Here is a 22,112-nt window from a genome sequence, read left to right as displayed (position 1 = left end):
AACTACACCAACCATCCTAGAAGTTTCATCTATTGACCTCTCTGTCCTGTTCTTAGTGGTGGAAAAGCTCCAAGAAGAGTCCAGTTGATTTTGCTTCACCACTGCTACATAACACTTGGACCCAGATCTTGAAACTGATAGACATCTCAGAGATATGGCCTGACCAGAACCATAGGCTCATAGGAATGATGCATTTTTGGGTTTTACCCATTGACCACATAATAAATAATAAAAGTTTTTTGCTTAACAATAAAATAGCTCACACTCTCTATATATAATTCTTACATAATGACAGGAAGAACTACTCTGTTTTCCTCTACGAAATAATATTACTTACTGCAGCTGGACAATCATCATCAGAGGCACTGCTGATATTTGGCAGTCAAACAAAAGGTGATGGACATTATAGAGAAGCGACGGATGTGCAAGGCGGTCAGTGTAGGTGTTGGCTACAGCATGCAACAAGGGATCCTACTGTTTATCTAAGAGGCCACCTGCACTGTTGGCTAAGGAAGAAGAACATGGATGGGATGAGGAAGGTGGGGAGCCTGTACGAAAGGTACAGACACCATATGTACTAGCATTGTGTTCCTAGCTCCATATCCTTGGGAGGAAGCTTCAGGCCAAGTGAGGAGGTGCCCAATGGGTCAATCATGTTCTTGTAACGTTCTCCACGGTGCTTGGACAGGAACGGACCCCAGTCAGGCTGTGGAGAACAGACCAGCTTCAGTCTCTGTAAGGAAAGAACAAAAGAGACATGAATCAATACAAGGAAGAGTAAAGATCAGAGTAAAAAAGGCTCTTCGACAAAGAAGATGATGTAGGGACCTTTTGGAGGGGTCTTATCTTAGGTGAAGCGAAGGTCATAGGCTCAATCTGAAGTATAGGCATCAGGTGACCATCTCATGAAAGTTGGCTGTCCACTGCTCCAAGCTTAGGGTAGGGCTAGAAAAAGACTCTTGTTGAGTAGCTTCCACTCTACAAGCTGTCATATGATGGGTGCATTCCAATTTTACTACCTTGTGCACTCCAATACAATCCATCGCTTCATTCACTTTGGTGAAAAGTTGGCCGACTCTGCCAGTGGAGACTTTCCAACTCTCTCCCAACGGATGATGTTTGGACTGAGAATGGTTAGGCTTGTTGTGTTTTCATGCCCAACCCTATTGTTTTCTAGATAATCTCCCCTTTCCCCATTCACAACCCATGGAAGTTTAGCGAGCCAAATGTGAACAGTAGAGATTGCTGTTGGTCATACTATTAAATGGCACCTTCTGGCAATGGCAACTAAATAATTCCTGTTGCTATCAATGGGAAGACCCAACAGCAATGGCATAGGTATAACTTAAAGGGCTTCAACTGGACATCAGCTTCCTATCATCTCCATAAGAACCTTTGGACACCTGTCCATTGTAGCTCCATAGCTTGATAATAAGATTTCCTGCTCTTGGTTGGTTCCAGCTCTCCCAACCCCTCCTTAGTACCATAGTGCCATGGTGCAGTCTACTTCTAAGGGGGTAGTAGTACAAACTATAGGGGTTGTAGTCTAAACTAAACTCCCACGCCTAAAAAACATGGTGGCCCAATGGTATCATCAACCATAGCCTGTGAGTGCATATGGTCTATCCCAGAAGAACCCAAGTAAAACCTATTTGATGTCATTTTCGATTCTTAACCAAATCTTCCCATCCACTTTTTCTTCCGCCCTCATTTACTAAATCCAGGAGCCCAGACGGTGGGAACTTCGGAGTAATTGAATTTGTGTTTATGATAATCCCCTGAAGTCTATACAAACCGGTGAAATAAGAAACCGGCGCTAGCAATGAGATTCTAATTATCTGCGAATGATCGTTCTCCGCGCGAGCGGCATGTGAGCTCGGAGTGGGGGGGGGTATTCGTGTTTCGTGTTTGAGGTGGGGGAGGGGGGGTATAAAATGACAAGAAAACAAAGTCCTGGCGTCATAAACGGAACAATTATTGGTTTATTCGCTATTAAAATAAATTGAGCTTCTAGCGTCCTTATTTTTAATCGCCGTTATATTGCCATTTTGACTCCTTGACCTCCCAAGTGAGGAGTCGTAAATGCAATGGATTAGGCCGTGCCGGGGCCGGGGAGGCTGTGCCCGTCGAGGTGCATGGCCATGACAAAGTGCATTGTAATCTTTCTATAATCCAGCTGTTCCGCCGCCCATTGAACGCCACAATCTTATTATACTTTGCGGCGGGCAGAAATAATCAGTGTTTAGTATGCAAAAGCCGAGGCCGGCTAATGATTGAGATGCTCGGAGCCGCTACCTCTATAAAGCTGCCTGGTGCCAGATGCATCTTGATGACAAACATGATTGGAATCCAGATGACGGAGCAGGCCAGCATCAGCCACCCCAGGACCATGGACCACGTTGGGTAGTGATAGGTTCCGTAAGTCATTGGCTCCCACTGCCAGAAGCTGAAGCACAGGATGAACTGCAAGAGAAACAAAGGGGTTGTCAGTGATGCATGTGTAACTATGAAAGCACCTCCAGCTGTGGAAGAACTACAATACCCATCATGCCTGGACAGACAGAGCTAACGCTTGATGGGAGTTGTAGTTGTGCAACAGCTGGAGTTTTGACAGCACTGCCCTAGAGCAATGATGCCGCACAGATGGTCATGTCATATAGTGACCACTAGGGGTGCTGTTCTGTTATTGGTCCTGGTCGTCTATTGTTCTTCTGCTTTGTACTTATTAAGAATCCTGTCCTTTGTGTGCTTTAGCTCACTCCTGCAGCATCAGCATCTCCTTAAATACTCTGTGCTGCTGAGAGTCCCTGCACTATTCTAAGCTGCTGGGTTAGTCTCAGCTTGTGACCACTCACAATATCAGTAGAGTCCTCTCCTGAAATACTCTGTGCTGCCGGGAGGTCTCTGTTCCTTTTACTGTGTGACCCCCAGTCTATGACCTCCCATAAGGTCAGGACATTCTCCTCCTTAAATACTCAGTGCTGCTGGGGGCCTGTTTCTTCTATAGCAGAGTCTCTGTGATGCTTAGTACAGCCAGGAACCCGTCTTGCCAGAGTCCCTGTTATTTTGGCTGGTGGTCCTGGCAATGCTGAGACTACAAGCTGGAGGTGACTATAGTGCCTGGAGGAGAGCGGCCTGAATGAGACGGATCTGCTGCTGCTGTGCACATCTCTCTATATACAGCGACTTGTGCATATCTCTCTATATACAGCATTTCTTTATATACAGCGTCCTGTGCACATCTCTCTATATACAGCGACTTGTGCGCATCTCTCTATATACAGCATCTCTCTATATACAGCGTCTTGTGCACATCTCTCTATGTACAGCGACTTGTGCGCATCTCTCTATATACAGCATCTCTCTATATACAGCGTCCTGTGCACATCTCTCTATATACAGCGACTTGTGCGCATCTCTCTATATACAGCATCTCTCTATATACAGCGTCTTGTGCACATCTCTCTATGTACAGCATCTCTCTATATACAGCGTCTTGTGCACATCTCTCTATATACAGCGTCTTGTGCACATCTCTCTATATACAGCGACTTGTGCATATCTCTCTATGTACAGCATCTCTCTATATACAGCGTCTTGTGCACATCTCTCTATGTACAGCATCTCTCTATATACAGCGTCTTGTGCACATCTCTCTATATACAGCGTCTTGTGCACATCTCTCTATATACAGCATCTCTCTATATACAGCGTCTTGTGCACATCTCTCTATATACAGCGTCTTGTGCACATCTCTCTATATACAGCATCTCTCTATAAACAGCGTCTTGTGCACATCTCTCTATATACAGCATCTCTCTATATACAGCGTCTTGTGCACATCTCTATATACAGCATCTCTCTATATACAGCGTCTTGTGCACATCTCTATATACAGCGTCTTGTGCACATCTCTCTATATACAGCATGTCTTTCTCTTTCTCAGCGTTTCTCTATACACAGTGTCTCTCTATATACAGCATGTCTTTATATACAGCGTTTCTCTATACACAGTGTCTCTCTATATACAGTGTCTGCCATCAGCCACATCAGGTATCAGGTCTGGATCTATAACCAGTCCTTTTTCTGTTATGGTTCCTAATGAGGCTCCATGGGCTGATGCCTAAGGGCAGCTCAGGATATACAGACTGCCCTACAGCCACTGCCAATAATATGGGCTGTATATGTGCTGTATGTGTAATATATGTGTACTGTACATATGCTGTATGTGTAATATATGTGTACTGTATATATGCTGTATGTGTAATATATGTGTACTGTATATATGCTGTATGTGTAATATATATGTACTGTATGTGCTGTATGTGTAATATATGTGTACTGTATATATGCTGTATGTGTAATATATATGTACTGTATGTGCTGTATGTGTAATATATGTGTACTGTATATATGCTGTGTGTGTAATATATGTGTACTGTATATATACTGTATGTGTAATATATGTGTACTGTATATGTACTGTACTGTATATATGCTGTATGTGTAATATATGTGTACAAGCCAAAAAGACAGAAATGGCTGCACATCGCACCCATGGCTGACACGAAAGCTTATTCAGCTACATTTAAAACCAACATCAGAAGTTAGTATATAATTTGGCCAAACCATATTGCCTCATGTACCACGTGCAGGTCTTCTGATACACATGAGTCTCTAACCAAACATCATCACTGTGCCGGTCAGCGACCACAATCCCCGCAAAACGTGCGCAAGCAGGGAAGGGGGGCCACGGAATAGCCCTGAAACCCAGTTGTCACAGGACCAGACCCTAAAGGGCCCCCCCGAGTGCACATGGTTTTAATCCCTCCTGTCTTTTCCCATTCTGTCTGCAGCAGCTATGGTGAGCGCAATACCTCATCCAGACTTGTGCTGTTTGGAGGCGACCTTCTCCGCCGGCGGTGCTGGCCGGGTTCTGGTGTTTTTGGGTCTGGTCCTGTGGCATGGGGGTCGCAGGGCCGTCCCATGGCCCCCATGCCCTGACTGCACGCCTGCGGGGTTGGTGGCCACTGACTGGCACGGTGTGGACTTAGTGTAGGGACCCATGTGTATCAGATACCTGCACGAGGTACATGGGGCAGTATGGCTTGATCAATTCATACACAAAATTCTGATGTGTTTTTTATTTAGCCTAGCGGCACTAGTATCAGCCATAGGTGTGAGGTGCAGCGCTATTTTTCTTCCCTGAACCGCATTGTGTAATATATGTGTACTGTATATGTACTGTATATATGCTGTATGTGTAATATATGTGTACTGTATATATGCTGTATGTGTAATATATGTGTACTGTATATATGCTGTATGTGTAAAATATGGGTACTGTATATATGCTGTATGTGTAATATATGTGTTCTGTATATATGCTGTATGTGTAATATATGTGCTGTATATATGCTGTATGTGTAATATATGTGTATTGTATATGTACTGTATATATGCTGTATGTGCTGTATGTGTAAAATATGTGTACTGTATATATGCTGTATGTGTAATATATGGGTGCTGTATATATGCTGTATGTGTAATATATGTGCTGTATATATGCTGTATGTGTAATATATGTGTACTGTACATATGCTGTATGTGTAAAATATGTGTACTGTATATGTACTGTATGTGTAATATATGTGTACTGTATATGTGCTGTATATGTAATATATATGTACTGTATATGTGCTGTATGTGTAATATATGTGTACTGTATATATGCTGTATGTGTAATATATATGTACTGTATATGTACTGTATGTGTAATATATGTGTACTGTACATATGCTGCATGTGTAAAATATGTAATGTATATATGCTGTATGTGTAATATATGTGTACTGTACATGTGCTGTATATGTACTGTATGTGTAATATATGTGTACTGTATATGTGCTGTATATATGCTGTATGTGTAATATATGTGTACTGTATATGTGCTGTATATGTACTGTATGTGTAATATATGTGTACTGTATATGTGCTGTATATATGCTGTATGTGTAATATATGTGTACTGTATATGTGCTGTATATATGCTGTATGTGTAATATATGTGTACTGTATATGTGCTGTATATGTACTGTATGTGTAATATATGTGTACTGTATATATGCTGTATGTGTAATATATGTGTACTGTATATGTGCTGTATGTGTAATATATGTGTACTATATATGTTTATATGTATACTGTATATATTCTGTATGTGTAATATATGTGTATTGTATATATGCTGTATGTAAAATATATATGTGCTGTATATGTACTGTATGTGTAATATATATGTACTGTATGTGTAATATATGGGTGCTGTGTATGTGCTGTATGTGTAATATATGTGTACTGTATATGTGCTGTATGTGTAATATATGTGTACTGTATATGTACTGTACTGTATATATGCTGTATGTGTAATATATGGGTACTGTGTATGTGCTGTATGTATAATATATGTGTACTGTATATGTGCTGTATATATGCTGTATGTGTAATATATGGGTACTGTATATATGCTGTATGTGTAATATATGGGTACTGTATATGTACTGTATATATGCTATATGTGTAATATATGGGTGCTGTATATATGCTGTATGTGTAATATATGGGTACTGTATATATGCTGTATGTGTAATATATGGGTACTGTATATATGCTGTATGTGTAATATATGGGTGCTGTGTATGTGCTGTATGTGTAATATATTGGCACTGTATATATGCTGTATGTGTAATATATGGGTACTGTGTTTGTGCTATATGTGTAATATATGGGTGCTGTATATATGCTGTATGTGTAATATATATGTACTGTATATGTACTGTATGTATGCTGTATGTGTAATATATATGTACTGTTTATATGCTGTATGTGTAATATATGGGTACTGTGTATGTGCTATATGTGTAATATATGGGCACTGTATATATGCTGTATGTGTGATATATATGCTGTATATATGCTGTATGTGTAATATATATGTACTGTAAATATGCTGTATGTGTAATATATGGGTGCTGTATATATGCTATATGTGTAATATATGGGCACTGTATATATGCTGTATGTGTAATATATGTGCTGTATATATGCTGTATGTGTAATATATGTGTACTGTATATATACTGTATGTGTAATATATATGCTGTATATATGCTGTATGTGTAATATATATGTACTGTAAATATGCTGTATGTGTAATATATGGGTGCTGTATATATGCTATATGTGTAATATATCGGTGCTGTATATATGCTGTATGTGTAATATATGGGTGCTGTATATGTGCTCTATGTGTAACATATGTACTGTATATATGCTGTATGCGTATATGTATATTTTATTTGCATATTTCAATGACAGACACCACAGGAAGCTGCAGTGGTCTCCGCTCATATGATGGAGGATAAGGAGCCTGGCTATGATGACCCGGTGACACGGTACAATAATTAGATGTTTACATTACAGAAAAAAATACATTTTTACATTTCAGCAGGATTTTCCTTTAAATAAGATGGAAGTAATACATAATAGATATAACAGAGTAATTAGATTCCATGTAATAGAACTCACTAATTGTTACCAATAAAAGCTGACTGTAGAATACATAGAGGTGTTATAATAATAATACTATTCTCCCTATAGGCACTCCTCAGCACAGCCAGGAAACCCTTAACCCTTCACCTTCCTCTCCATCTTCACTGGCTGCGCTCACAATTGGATTAGAAACTCTTCATTAGTTAAGTAAACGAGGAACACTGCAAATATGTGAAATATCAGATGATGCACAGAAGGTCTGCGTCTCCATGGATATTGTATACATGATGGGGCTGCAGGAGCCACAAATACAGGGAGGCTGTCAAATTAGGCTTCAGCTTTATCTGTTCTCTGCTGCCACCCAGTGTCTGAAATTGGGAACTGCAACCATGTCAAACAACTGCAGGAAAAGTGTGATGTTGGTTATATCGTATCTATCTATCTCCTATCTATCTATCTATCTATCTATCTCCTATCTATCTCCTATCTATCTATCTCCTATCTATCTATCTATCTATCTATCTATCTATCTCCTATCTATCTATCTATCTATCTATCTATCCATCTCCTATCTATCTATCTATCTATCTATCTATCTATCTATCTATCTATCTATCCATCTCCTATCTATCTATCTATCTATCTCCTATCTATCTATCTATCTATCTATCTATCTCCTATCTATCTCCTATCTATCTATCTCCTATCTATCTATCTATCTATCTATCTATCTATCTATCTCCTATCTATCTCCTATCTATCTATCTATCTCCTATCTATCTATCTATCTATCTATCTATCTATCTATCTCCTATCTATCTATCTATCTATCTCCTATCTATCTATCTCCTATCTATCTCCTATCTATCTATCTATCTCCTATCTATCTATCTATCTATCTATCTATCTATCTATCTATCTATCTCCTATCTATCTATCTATCTATCTCCTATCTATCTATCTATCTATCTCCTATCTATCTCCTATCTATCTATCTCCTATCTATCTATCTATCTATCTATCTCTCTATCTATCTCTCTATCTCCTATCTATCTATCTATCTATCTATCTCCTATCTATCTATCTATCCATCTCCTATCTATCTATCTATCTATCTATCTATCTATCCATCTCCTATCTATCTATCTATCTCCTATCTATCTATCTATCTATCTATCTATCTATCTCCTATCTATCTATCTATCTATCTATCTATCTATCTCCTATCTATCTATCTCCTATCTATCTATCTATCTATCTACCTATCTCCTATCTATCTATCTATCTATCTCCTATCTATCTATCTATCTATCTATCTATCTATCTATCTATCTATCTATCTCCTATCTCCTATCTATCTATCTCCTATCTATCTATCTATCTATCTATCTATCTCCTATCTATCTATCTATCTATCTATCTATCTATCTCCTATCTATCTCCTATCTATCTATCTATCTATCTATCTATCTATCTATCTATCTATTTCCTATCTATCTATCTCCTATCTATCTATCTATCTATCTATCTCCTATCTCCTATCTATCTATCTATCTATCTATCTATCTATCTATCTATCTATCTATCTATGTCCTATCTATCTATCTCCTATCTATCTATCTATCCATCTCCTATCTCCTATCTATCTATCTATTTCCTATCTATCTATCTCCTATCTATCTATCTATCTATCTATCTATCTATCTATCTATCTAGTATAGGTATAGCTAGAGCAGCACAACTTGTTGTAGGAGGGTGCCAGCAGGTGGTCTTGACCAAGACTTCCAAAATATATACAAAAAGGATCGCCCACAGCACTCCAGATAAGTTGAAAATTCAAAAAAAGTGTTTTATTCCATGATGGTGCAGCACAGCAAACAAGTCAAAAGTGCGACGTTTCGACGACCTACCGTCGTCTTTTTCAAGCATGACTAGCATGCTTGAAAAAGACGACGGTAGGTCGTCGAAACGTCGCACTTTTGACTTGTTTGCTGTGCTGCACCATCATGGAATAAAACACTTTTTTTGAATTTTCAACTTATCTGGAGTGCTGTGGGCGATCCTTTTTGTATCTATCTATCTATCTATCTATCTCCTATCTATCTATCTATCTATCTATCTCCTATCTATCTATCTATCTATCTATCTCCTATCTATCTATCTATCTCCTATCTATCTATCTATCTATCTATCTCCTATCTATCTATCTATCTATCTATCTCCTATCTATCTATCTATCTATCTATCTCCTATCTATCTATCTATCTATCTATCTATCTATCTATCTATCTCCTATCTATCTCCTATCTATCTATCTATTTATCTATCTATCTATCTCCTATCTATCTATCTCCTATCTATCTATCTATCTATCTCCTATCTATATATCTATCTATCTATCTATCTATCTCCTATCTATCTATCTATCTATCTATCTATTTATCTATCTCCTATCTATCTATCTATCTATATATCTCCTATCTTATCTATCATCTATCTTATCTATCTATCTATCTATCTATCTATCTATCTATCTATCTATCTATCTCCTATCTATCTATCTCCTATCTATCTATCTATCTATCTATCTATCTCCTATCTATCTCCTATCTATCTATCTCCTATCTATCTATCTATCTATCTATCTATCTATCTATCTATCTATCTATCTCCTATCTATCTCCTATCTATCTCCTATCTATCTATCTATCTATCTATCTATCTATCTATCTATCTATCCCCTATCTATCTATCTATCTATCTATCTATCTATCTATCTATCTATCTCCTATCTATTTCCTATCTATCTATCTCCTATCTATCTATCTATCTATCCCCTATCTATCTATCTATCTATCTATCTATCCCCTATCTATCTATCTATCTATCTCCTATCTATCTATCTCCTATCTATTTCCTATCTATCTATCTATCTCCTATCTATCTATCTCCTATCTATTTCCTATCTATCTATCTATCTATCTCCTATCTATCTATCTATCTCCTATCTATTTCCTATCTATCTATCTCCTATCTATCTATCTCCTATCTATCTATCTATCTCCTATCTATCTCCTATCTATCTATCTATCTATCTATCTATCTATCTATCTATCTATCTATCTATCTCCTATCTATCTATCTCCTATCTATCTATCTATCTATCTATCTATCTATCTATCTATCTATCCATCTCCTATCTCCTATCTATCTATCTATCTATTTCCTATCTATCTATCTATCTATCTATCTATCTATCTCCTATCTATCTATCTATCTATCTATCTATCTTTCTATCTATCAAAAATGTGACTACATACCCTTATCATTTAACTGCACAATCCTTCTCTTGACCTGATCTAACATGTTTGTGTCCCTCCAGTTCTCTTCATCCTCTCCCTGATTCTTTGTCTTCCTCTCTTCTCTGCCAGTCACTGCCCTGCCTAGTGGCCTCCCATTGCCCAGTGTATTCAGTTAAACGTGGGAACGCACCTACAGGATCCGCAGCAGATTTGATGGTGCAGATTTGATGCTGTGTTCAGTTATTCTGCCGCGGATCTGCTGCGGATCCGCAGCAGAAAATCAGCTGCGGATTCGGTAAGTGTGAATGTACCCTAACAATGGTAACAATTTCTGCTTGGGCATAAATGGAAAAGTGACAAGGGACTTGGGCGCCATCTTGAGGTTTGAAGGTTAATAACACATTGCACTTCCAGCTGTTGCCCAGGTGAATCCTTATATATTGCATCTAACTTCACAATAGTCAATAAATAGCAGAAAACAAAGAGGAAAAAGTCCAACTCTTTCCATCAGTTGGTAATCCATATCCTGCTATACTGACACATATGTAATACAGCTGGTGATCCATATCCTGCTATACTGACACATATGTAATACAGCTGGTAATCCATATCCTGCTATACTGACACATATGTAATACAGCTGGTAATCCATATCCTGCTATACTGACACATATGTAATACAGCTGGTAATCCATATCCTGCTATACTGATACATATGTAATACAGCTGGTAATCCATATGCTGCTATACTGACACATATGTAATACAGCTGGTAATCCATATCCTGCTATACTGACACATATGTAATACATATGTCATGTTTTATGGCTGATAATTCATATCCTATTATACTATTATCCATATCCTGCTATCCTAGATCATTTGTGTAATCATATCTGTACAGTATAAATGCTGTATGTATATGCTGTTTGTACTGTATGATTGCTGTGTATATACCCTCTGTGTACTGTATGAGTGCTGTGTATATACCCTATGTGTACTGTATGAGTTCTGTGTATATACCCTACGTGTACTGTATGAGTGCTGTTTATATACCCTATATGTACTGTATGAGTACTGTGTATATAACCTATGTGTACTGTATGATTGCTGTGTATATACCCTATGTGTACTGTATGAGTGCTGTGTATATACCCTATATGTACTGTATGAGTGCTGTGTATATACCCTATGTCTACTGTATGATTGCTGTGTATATAGCCTATGTGTACTGTATGAGTACTGTGTATATACCCTATGTGTACTGTATGAGTGCTGTGTATATACCCTATGTGTACTGTATGAGTGCTGTGTATATACCCTATATGTACTGTATGAGTGCTGTGTATATACCCTATATGTACTGTATGAGTGCTGTGTATATACCCTATATGTACTGTATGAGTGCTGTGTATATACCCTATATGTACTGTATGAGTGCTGTGTATATAACCTATGTGTACTGTATGATTGCTGTGTATATACCCTATGTGTACTGTATGAGTGCTGTGTATATACCCTATATGTACTGTATGAGTGCTGTGTATATACCCTATGTGTACTGTATGAGTGCTGTGTATATACCCTATGTGTACTGTATGAGTGCTGTGTATATACCCTATGTGTACTGTATGAGTGCTGTGTATATACCCTATGTCTACTGTATGATTGCTGTGTATATAGCCTATGTGTACTGTATGAGTACTGTGTATATACCCTATGTGTACTGTATGAGTGCTGTGTATATACCCTATGTGTACTGTATGAGTGCTGTGTATATACCCTATATGTACTGTATGAGTGCTGTGTATATACCCTATATGTACTGTATGAGTGCTGTGTATATAACCTATGTGTACTGTATGATTGCTGTGTATATACCCTATGTGTACTGTATGAGTGCTGTGTATATACCCTATTTGTACTGTATGAGTGCTGTGTATATACCCTATGTGTACTGTATGATTGCAGTGTATATACCCTATGTGCACTGTATGATTGCTGTGTATATACCCTATATGTACTGTATGAGTACTGTGTATATACCCTATGTGCACTGTATGATTGCTGTGTATATACCCTATGTGTACTGTATGAGTGCTGTGTATATACGCTATATGTACTGTATGAGTGCTGTGTAAATACCCTATACGTACTGTATGATTGCTGTGTATATACGCTATATGTACTGTATGATTGCTGTGTATATACGCTATATGTACTGTATGATTGCTGTGTATATACCCTATGTGTACTGTATGAGTGCTGTGTATATACCCTATGTGTACTGTATGATTGCTGTGTATATACCCTACGTGTACTGTATGAGTGCTGTGTATATACCCTATGTGTACTGTATGATTGCTGTGTATATACCCTATGTGTACTGTATGAGTGCTGTGTATATACCCTATATGTACTGTATGAGTGCTGTGTATATACCCTATATGTACTGTATGAGTGCTGTGTATATACCCTATGTGTATTGTATGATTGCTGTGTATATAACCTATGTCTACTGTATGATTGCTGTGTATATACCCTATATGTACTGTATGAGTACTGTGTATATACCCTATGTGCACTGTATGATTGCTGTGTATATACCCTATGTGTACTGTATGAGTGCTGTGTATATACGCTATATGTACTGTATGAGTGCTGTGTATATACCCTATGTGTATTGTATGATTGCTGTGTATATAACCTATGTATACTGTATGAGTGCTGTGTATATACCCTATGTGTACTGTATGAGTGCTGTGTATATACCCTATGTGTACTGTATGAGTGCTGTGTGTGTAATAATGTGTGAACTTGGCCTAGTTCTTTGTGGCCCAGGGGACAGGAGCCTTAAAGGGATTGTCCAGGATTACAAAATTATAGCTGTCTCCTGTTACAAACAGTGCCACTCTTGTCCTCAGGCTGTGAGCGGTATTACAGTTTGGCTCTAATCACTTCAATGGAAGCAGTGGCGTAGCGACCGCAGTCGCAGCGGTCGCCGCCGTGACCAGGCTGCTACCAAGGGGGGGCCCGCTAGACCCCCCCTTGCCACCACACTGCCCCCCTCCCTCTAGTCACCGCCAGCATTGTATTGTTTGCGGTCACAAGAGGCTGTTCCCCCGTCTGATGCGCGACTCCCGGCTCCCCTGCTCGGTCCCATCCCCGGCAGCACACACCAGTGAGCTCTGTGTGCGGCGGGGAAGTACTTCCGCCGTAGGTAGCATCTATAATAAGCGCCCTTGAGCCGGAAGTAACATCCCCAGCGCACACAGAGCTCAGTGGTGTGTGCTGCCGGAGACGGAGCCGAGATGGGGAGCCTGGAGCCGCGTGTCAGCCGGGGACCGAGCCTGCAGAAAAGGAACACGGCGGGGGAGCGAGCTGCAGGTGAGTGATTTTTTAGTTTTTTTCCTTACCTACGTTGCACAGGAGGGGGGCGCCATCTATTAGGGGGATACATGGGGGGGGGATAACATGGGGGCTATCTATAAGGGGGATAACATGGGGGGCAACTATAAAGGGAATACTTGGGGGCATCTATAAGGGGGATAACATGGGGGCCATCTATAAGGAGGATACATGGGGGGCCATCTATAAGGGGGAAAACATGCCGGGGCCATCTATAAGGGGGAAAACATGCGGGGGCCATCTATAAGGGGGATACATGGGGGGGCATCTATAAGGGGGATACATGAGGGGCCATCTATTAGGGGGATAACATTGGGGGCATCTATAAGGGGGATACATGGGGGGGCAATCTATTAGGGGGATAACATGGGGGGCCATCTATAAGGGGGATACATCGGGGCCATCTATAAGGGGGATAAATGGGGGGCATCTATAAGGGGGATAACATGGGGGGCATCTATAAGGGGGATAAATGGGGGGCATCTATAAGGGGGATAACATGGGGGCCATCTATTAGGGGGATAACATGGGGCGCCATCTATACGGGGGGTACATGGGGGGCCATCTATAAGGGGGATAACATGGGGGGCCATCTATAAGGGGGATAAATGGGGGGCATCTATAAGGGGGATAACATGGGGGGCATCTATAAGGGGGATACATGGGGTCATATATAAGGGGGAATACACAGAGGAGCCATCTATAAGGGGGATACATGGGAGGTGCATCTATAAGGGGGATACATGGGGGGCATCTATAAGGGGAATACACAGAGGAGCCATCTATAAGGGGGATACATGGGAGGGGCATTTATAAGGGGGATACATGGGGGGCCATCTATAAGGGGGATACATGAGGGGCCATCTATTAGGGGGATAACATGGGCGACCATCTATAAAGGGAATACATGGGGGCTATCTATAAGGGGGGTAACATGGGGGGTCATCTATAAGGGGGATAACATGGGGGGTCATCTATAAGGGGGATACATGGGGGGGCCATCTATAAGGGGGAAAACATGCCGGGGCCATCTATAAAGGGGAAAACATGCGGGGGCCATCTATAAGGGGGATACATGGGGGGGCATCTATAAGGGGGATACATGAGGGGCCATCTATTAGGGGGAAAACATGGGGGGCATCTATAAGGGGGATACATGCGGGGGCCATCTATAAGGGGGATACATGGGGGGCCATCTATAATGGGAATAAATGGGGGGCATCTATAAGGGGGATAACATGGGGGCCATCTATAAGGGTGGATACATGGGGGGCATCTATAAGGGGGATAAATGGGGGGCATCTGTAAGGGGGATAACATGGGGGGCCATCTATTAGGGGGATAACATGGGGGGCCATCTATAAGGGGGATACATGGGGGGGCATCTATTAGGGGGATAACATGGGGGGCATCTATAAGGGGGATTCATGGGGGGGCCATCAATTAGGGGCATAACATGGAGGGCCATCTATAAGGGGGATACATGGGGGCCATCTATAAGGGGGATAACATGGGGGGCCATCTATAAGGGGGATACATGGGGGGCCATCTATAAGGGGGATAAATGAGGGGCATCTATAAGGGGGATAAATGGGGGGCATCTGTAAGGGGGATAACATGGGGGGCCATCTATTAGGGGGATAACATGGAGTCCATCTATAAGGGGGATAACATGGGGGGCCATCTATAAGGGGGATAACATGGGGGGCCATCTATAAGGGGGATAACATGGGGGCATCTATAAGGGGATACATGGGGTCATATATAAGGGGGAATACACAGAGGAGCTATCTATAAGGGGGTACATGGGGGGCATCTATAAGGGGAATACACAGAGGAGCCATCTATAAGGGGGATACATGGGAGGGGCATTTATAAGGGGGATACATGGGGGCAAAAAAGGGGGATACATGGGGGGCATCTATAAGGGGGATAACAGGAGTGGCTTCTATAAGGGGGATACATGGGGGCATCTATAAGGGGATAACAGGAGGAGCATCTATAAGGGGGATACATGGGGGGCATCTATAAGGGGGAATACACATAGGAGCCATCTATAAAGGGGATAACAGGAGGGGCATCTATAAGGGGGATACATGGGGGCCATATATAGGGGGAATACACAGAGGAGCCATCCTATAAGGGGGATACATGGGGGCCATCTATAAGGAGGAATACACAGAGGAGCCATCTATAAGGGGGATACATGGGGGGCATCTATAAGGGGGATACATGGGGGCCATCTATAAGGGGGATACATGGGGGGGCATCTATTAGGGGGATAACATGGGGGGCATCTATAAGGGGGATTCATGGGGGGCCATCAATTAGGGGCATAACATGGAGGGCCATCTATAAGGGGGATACATGGGGGCCATCTATAAGGGGGATAACATGGGGGGCCATCTATAAGGGGGATACATGGGGGGCCATCTATAAGGGGGATAAATGAGGGGCATCTATAAGGGGGATAAATGGGGGGCATCTGTAAGGGGGATAACATGGGGGGCCATCTATTAGGGGGATAACATGGAGTCCATCTATAAGGGGGATACATGGGGGGCCATCTATAAGGGGGATAACATGGGGGGCCATCTATAAGGGGGATAACATGGGGGGCATCTATAAGGGGATACATGGGGTCATATATAAGGGGGAATACACAGAGGAGCTATCTATAAGGGGGTACATGGGGGGCATCTATAAGGGGAATACACAGAGGAGCCATCTATAAGGGGGATACATGGGAGGGGCATTTATAAGGGGGATACATGGGGGCAAAAAAGGGGGATACATGGGGGGCATCTATAAGGGGGATAACAGGAGTGGCATCTATAAGGGGGATACATGGGGGCATCTATAAGGGGATAACAGGAGGAGCATCTATAAGGGGGATACATGGGGGGCATCTATAAGGGGGAATACACATAGGAGCCATCTATAAAGGGGATAACAGGAGGGGCATCTATAAGGGGGATACATGGGGGCCATATATAGGGGGAATACACAGAGGAGCCATCCTATAAGGGGGATACATGGGGGCCATCTATAAGGAGGAATACACAGAGGAGCCATCTATAAGGGGGATACATGGGGGGCATCTATAAGGGGGATACATGGGGGCCATCTATGAGGAGGAATACACAGAGGAGCCATCTATAAGGGGGATACATGAAGGGCATCTATAGGGGGATAACATTGGGGGCCATCTATAAGGGGGAATACGCGGGGGGCATATACAATAGGGCATGCACAGAGGGATGCATGTACTATAGTGGTCTACACAGAGGGGGGCATATACTATAAGGGGGTTTCATAGAGTCAGCCTACCCACTTAATGAGGGCACAAAGGGGCCAATACAGATGTGCAGTGTGTAAAGAGATGAGGATGGTGCCAGAGTGAGGAACCTAATATGTCTGTCTGGCAGATTCGTGGCTCTGTGAAGTTCTCATAATGGCCCAGGACGGATAGAGAAGAAGATGAAAAGGGAAGAACTCTGATCAGGGAAGACGTCCCCTGTGAGTCACCTGATGTAACTGCACTGTAATGTATATGGTGTATAGAACCTGTGTAGGCCTGGGTCAGCCTCTATATGACTGGATGAGGTTATAGTGATCTGTGTACAGTGGATGTTATTTAGTAGCAGCGGTGGTGGTGTTAGTCAGTATGTGGTGGTGTTAGTCAGTAGCAGCAGTGGTGTTAGTCAGTAGCAGTGGTGGTGTTAGTAGCAGCAGTGGTGGTGTAAGTCAGTATGTGGTGGTGTTAGTCAGTAGCAGTGGTGGTGTTAGTCAGTAGCAGTGGTGGTGTTAGTAGCAGCAGTGGTGGTGTAAGTCAGTATGTGGTGGTGTTAGTCAGTATGTGGTGGTGTTAGTCAGTAGCAGTGGTGGTGTTAGTCAGTAGCAGTGGTGGTGTTAGTCATTAGCAGCGGTGGTGTTAGTCATTAGCAGCGGTGGTGTTAGTCAGTATGTGGCGTTGTAAGTCAGTATGCGTTGGTGTTAGTCAGTATGTGACGTGTTAGTCAGCATGTGGCGGTGTTAGTCAGTATGTGGTGACAGTCAGTATGTGGTGGTGTTAGTCAGTATGTGGTGGTGTTATTTGTTGCTTGTAATTTGGTACTGTGTTTTATGGGATTTAGCATACTGGATTTGGTCAGTAACAATATGGTGGTGATGGTTGTGGTGTGGTGGTAATATTTGCCCCTTGTATACTGGTATTATTGGTCTCAGTATACAGGATTTGGTTAGTAACAATATGGTGGTGATGGTTGTGGTGTAACAGTAATATTTGCCCCTTGTATACTGGTATTATTGGTCTCAGTATACAGGATTTGGTTATTAACAATATGGTGGTGATGGTTGTGGTGTAGCAGTAATATTTGCCCCTTGTATACTGGTATTATTGGTCTCAGTATACAGGATTTGGTTATTAACAATATGGTGGTGATGGTTGTGGTGTAGCAGTAATATTTGCCCCTTGTATACTGGTATTATTGGTCTCAGTATACAGGATTTGGTCAGTAACAATATGGTGGTGATGGTTGTGGTGTAGCAGTAATATTTGCCCCTTGTATACTGGTATTATTGGTCTCAGTATACAGGATTTGGTTAGTAAAAGTATGGCGGTAATATGTATGGTGATAATATTTCCTATATACTACGCCCCTGAATGGAAGGGAGCTGCAGTACTACATGCAAACTGAATACAGGGAGGGAGATGTTTCTGGAAGCCAGCAGCTGTGTCTTTCTAATCTTGGACAACCCCTGTAAGAACAGGAAGAGCCGTTTACGTGCGGCCATAGGATGATGGGAGTATTATCCTCCTGTCTGATCTATGCTCTGTGTGACATGCAGCTATATGCATTGGATACGTGGTACACGACTACATCATATTCCCATCCAATCTCCTTACGGTCAGAATAGTCGGCGTGACGAACGCCCAGCAGATCTTCCAGAAGCGATTCGGCTGAAATCCAATCATCATCTCTATGTCTTCACAGAATCTCTGCAGACCTGGGCGAAACACAAAGGTTCCTGTTAGACTAAGAATATACAATATACATGTGCAGGGGCCGGCCGGCACGCAGACAAGATATTCATCTGCAGATGGTGGCAGCAGAAACTTTCCTGCATGATGGGAAAGGAAAAGTCACATTGTAGCCAATTCATCCTCATCTGCAAAGCTGAGAGGAGCAGCAGCGGCATCTAGTGGTCAGGTTAGAGAATGCAGCTCAACTATCAATCCTATTTATACTGTATATAAGTATATATATTCCCCAATATATTATCTTTTGCATGCTGAGAATTGTAATTTTGAAAAAGTTTAAAGCCTGCAGCTACTGGGCCATGATGGGAGATGCAGTTTTGCAATAGCTAGAGAGCATGCAGATGTTGAAGCATCCTTTCAGTTGTCAAGGGACTTTTCCAGAACCTATACATACTATCCTAAGGGTAGACATACAAATTTTCATAGGTTAGTTACCCCTGAAGCACAGTGAAGTGGACTCAGGCCTGCTTAAAGGGGTTTCCAGGATTAGAAAGAGTACAGCTACTTTATTGCTAACACAGAGCCACCCCTGTCCCAGGTTGTGTGTGGTACTGCAATTCAGCTCCATTAACTTCAATGAGTTGGAAAAACTGTACCCAAACTCGAGACAAGAGTAATGTCTTTTCTGAAGGAAAGTAGATATATTTCTGTAAGCCCTGACACCCCCTTTAAACATCTTTTTTTACTTACACAGACACAGCAGCCTATTCATATTGGCAGCCATGCCTGCAGTCCCATTTAAGTGAAGGCGCTGCTGCCTCCTATAGGGTTCATCAACAGGACTTACGGAGGTCAGAACCCCTCGAAAAAACACTCAGTCCTTAAAAATGCTCAGTGCAGGCGCCACATCTGTTAACAGGTTATAGTTGGTATTACTAATAAGGCCTATTCACATCAATGGAGCTAAATTTCAATACCAGACACAACCCATGGACATGTGGGGGCGCTGTTTCTGGAAGAAAGCAACCATATTTCTCTAGTCCTGACAAGGCTTTAAACCATTAAAGCTGTTATCCAGGCTTAGAAAAACATAGCCGCTTTTTACCAGAAACAGCGCCACACCTGCCCTCAGTCTGGGTGCGGATGTTACAGCTCAGTTCCATCAAAGTGAATGGAGCTGACTTGTAATACCACATGCAGCCTGAGAACAGGGGTGGCGCTGTGTTTGCAATAAAGTAGCTGTGCTTTTTCTAATCCAGGATAACCCATTTGACTCTTCTGTAAATCACCACCAGGGGCAGCAACAACTATGTCAGAACACAACACCAATTCTAATTCTTTTTTTTTTTTAGAATCATCTAAAAACACAAGTGGGAAGGAGCATGGTGTTGTTAATGTCTTTGTGTAATGCAGGTTTAATGGGAGTAAATCAGCTTTCTGTAGAGTCTCTTGGCGTCTGATCCTTCACTCGCTTGGTAACACATATGTGTTATGATGGTTTTAATCTTCCTCTCGGGAGCAGTAAACAGAAAATGGCGCCGTCTTTAACACAAGTAAAGATCGTAAAATTAAAATAGCAGCAATTCAAGATGCAAAGTGTTTCCAGCTATTTATAAAGAGACTCCCAGATGGGTGCAGCCATTATCATCCCAGTATCCAGCCCGAGAAAAGATTATACCAGAGTATTACCCAGGATGGATGTCTACAACAAACCCAATGTATGCAGCCCCTCCGGTATACGGCTGTGTACAAGGAATAATAATGGGGGGATAAACTACGCAACTCCACACACTGCGGAGAAGGGCTCTAACTGTATCTATCCAGAATGTTCTCTCCATCATGCCTCAGGGTGCAGAACAGATGGGATATACTGGAAGAGCTGTATACAGTCTACAGAGACCTCCTGTGTACAAGAATGTAACTGCTATAATACTGCTCCTATATACAGGAATATAACTACTATAATACTGCTCCTATATACAGGAATATAACTACTATAATACTGCTCCTATATACAGGAATATAACTACTATAATACTGTGCCTATATACAAGAATGTAACTGCTATAATACTGCTCCTATATACAGGAATATAACTACTATAATACTGCTCCTATATACAGGAATATAACTACTATAATACTGCTCCTATATACAGGAATATAACTACTATAATACTGCTCCTATATACAGGAATATAACTACTATAATACTGCTCTTATATACAGGAATATAACTACTATAATACTGCTCCTATATATAAGAATATAACTACTATAATACTGCCCCCTATATACATGAATATAACTACTATAATACTGCTCCTATATACAAGAATATAATTACTATAATACTGCTCCTATATACAAGAATATAACTACTATAATACTGCTCCTATATACAGGAATATAACTACTTTAATACTGCTCCTATATACAGGAATATAACTACTATAATACTGCTCCCTATATACAGGAATATAACTACTATAATACTGCTCCTATATATAAGAATATAACTACTATAATACTGCCCCCTATATACATGAATATAACTACTATAATACTGCTCCTATATACAAGAATATAATTACTATAATACTGCTCCTATATACAAGAATATAACTACTATAATACTGCTCCTATATACAGGAATATAACTACTATAATACTGCTCCTATATACAGGAATATAACTAATATAATACTGCCCCTATATACAGGAATATAAATACTAGAATACTGCTCCTATATACAGGAATATAACTACTATAATACTGCTCCTATATACAGGAATATCACAACTATAATACTGTGCCTATATACAAGAATATAACTACTATAATACTGCTCCTATATACAGGGATAT

The 22,112-nt window shown here is 41.0% G+C and overlaps 1 protein-coding gene across 1 annotated transcript in view; it reads right to left on the bottom strand.

Annotated features, from left to right (window-relative positions):
* Nucleotides 1–219: 219 nt before the first annotated feature.
* SLC6A5 (solute carrier family 6 member 5) overlaps nucleotides 220–22,112 on the bottom strand; it is a 54,037-nt gene continuing 32,144 nt past the window's right edge. Inside the window, exons 13-15 of the mRNA XM_069955660.1 lie at nucleotides 19,171–19,271; nucleotides 2,296–2,463; nucleotides 220–733 (exon numbers count right to left, since the gene is read on the bottom strand). Of these exons, the coding sequence (XP_069811761.1) occupies nucleotides 578–733; nucleotides 2,296–2,463; nucleotides 19,171–19,271 (425 nt within the window). The 3' untranslated portion in view covers nucleotides 220–577. The remainder of the gene's footprint in view (nucleotides 734–2,295; nucleotides 2,464–19,170; nucleotides 19,272–22,112) is intronic.

The sequence above is a fragment of the Dendropsophus ebraccatus genome, unplaced genomic scaffold (genome assembly GCF_027789765.1).
Source record: "Dendropsophus ebraccatus isolate aDenEbr1 unplaced genomic scaffold, aDenEbr1.pat pat_scaffold_1020_ctg1, whole genome shotgun sequence".
NCBI classification, from domain to species: domain Eukaryota; kingdom Metazoa; phylum Chordata; class Amphibia; order Anura; family Hylidae; genus Dendropsophus; species Dendropsophus ebraccatus.
Note: the sequence above shows the minus strand (reverse complement) of the source record. Positions and strands in the feature narration are given on the sequence as shown.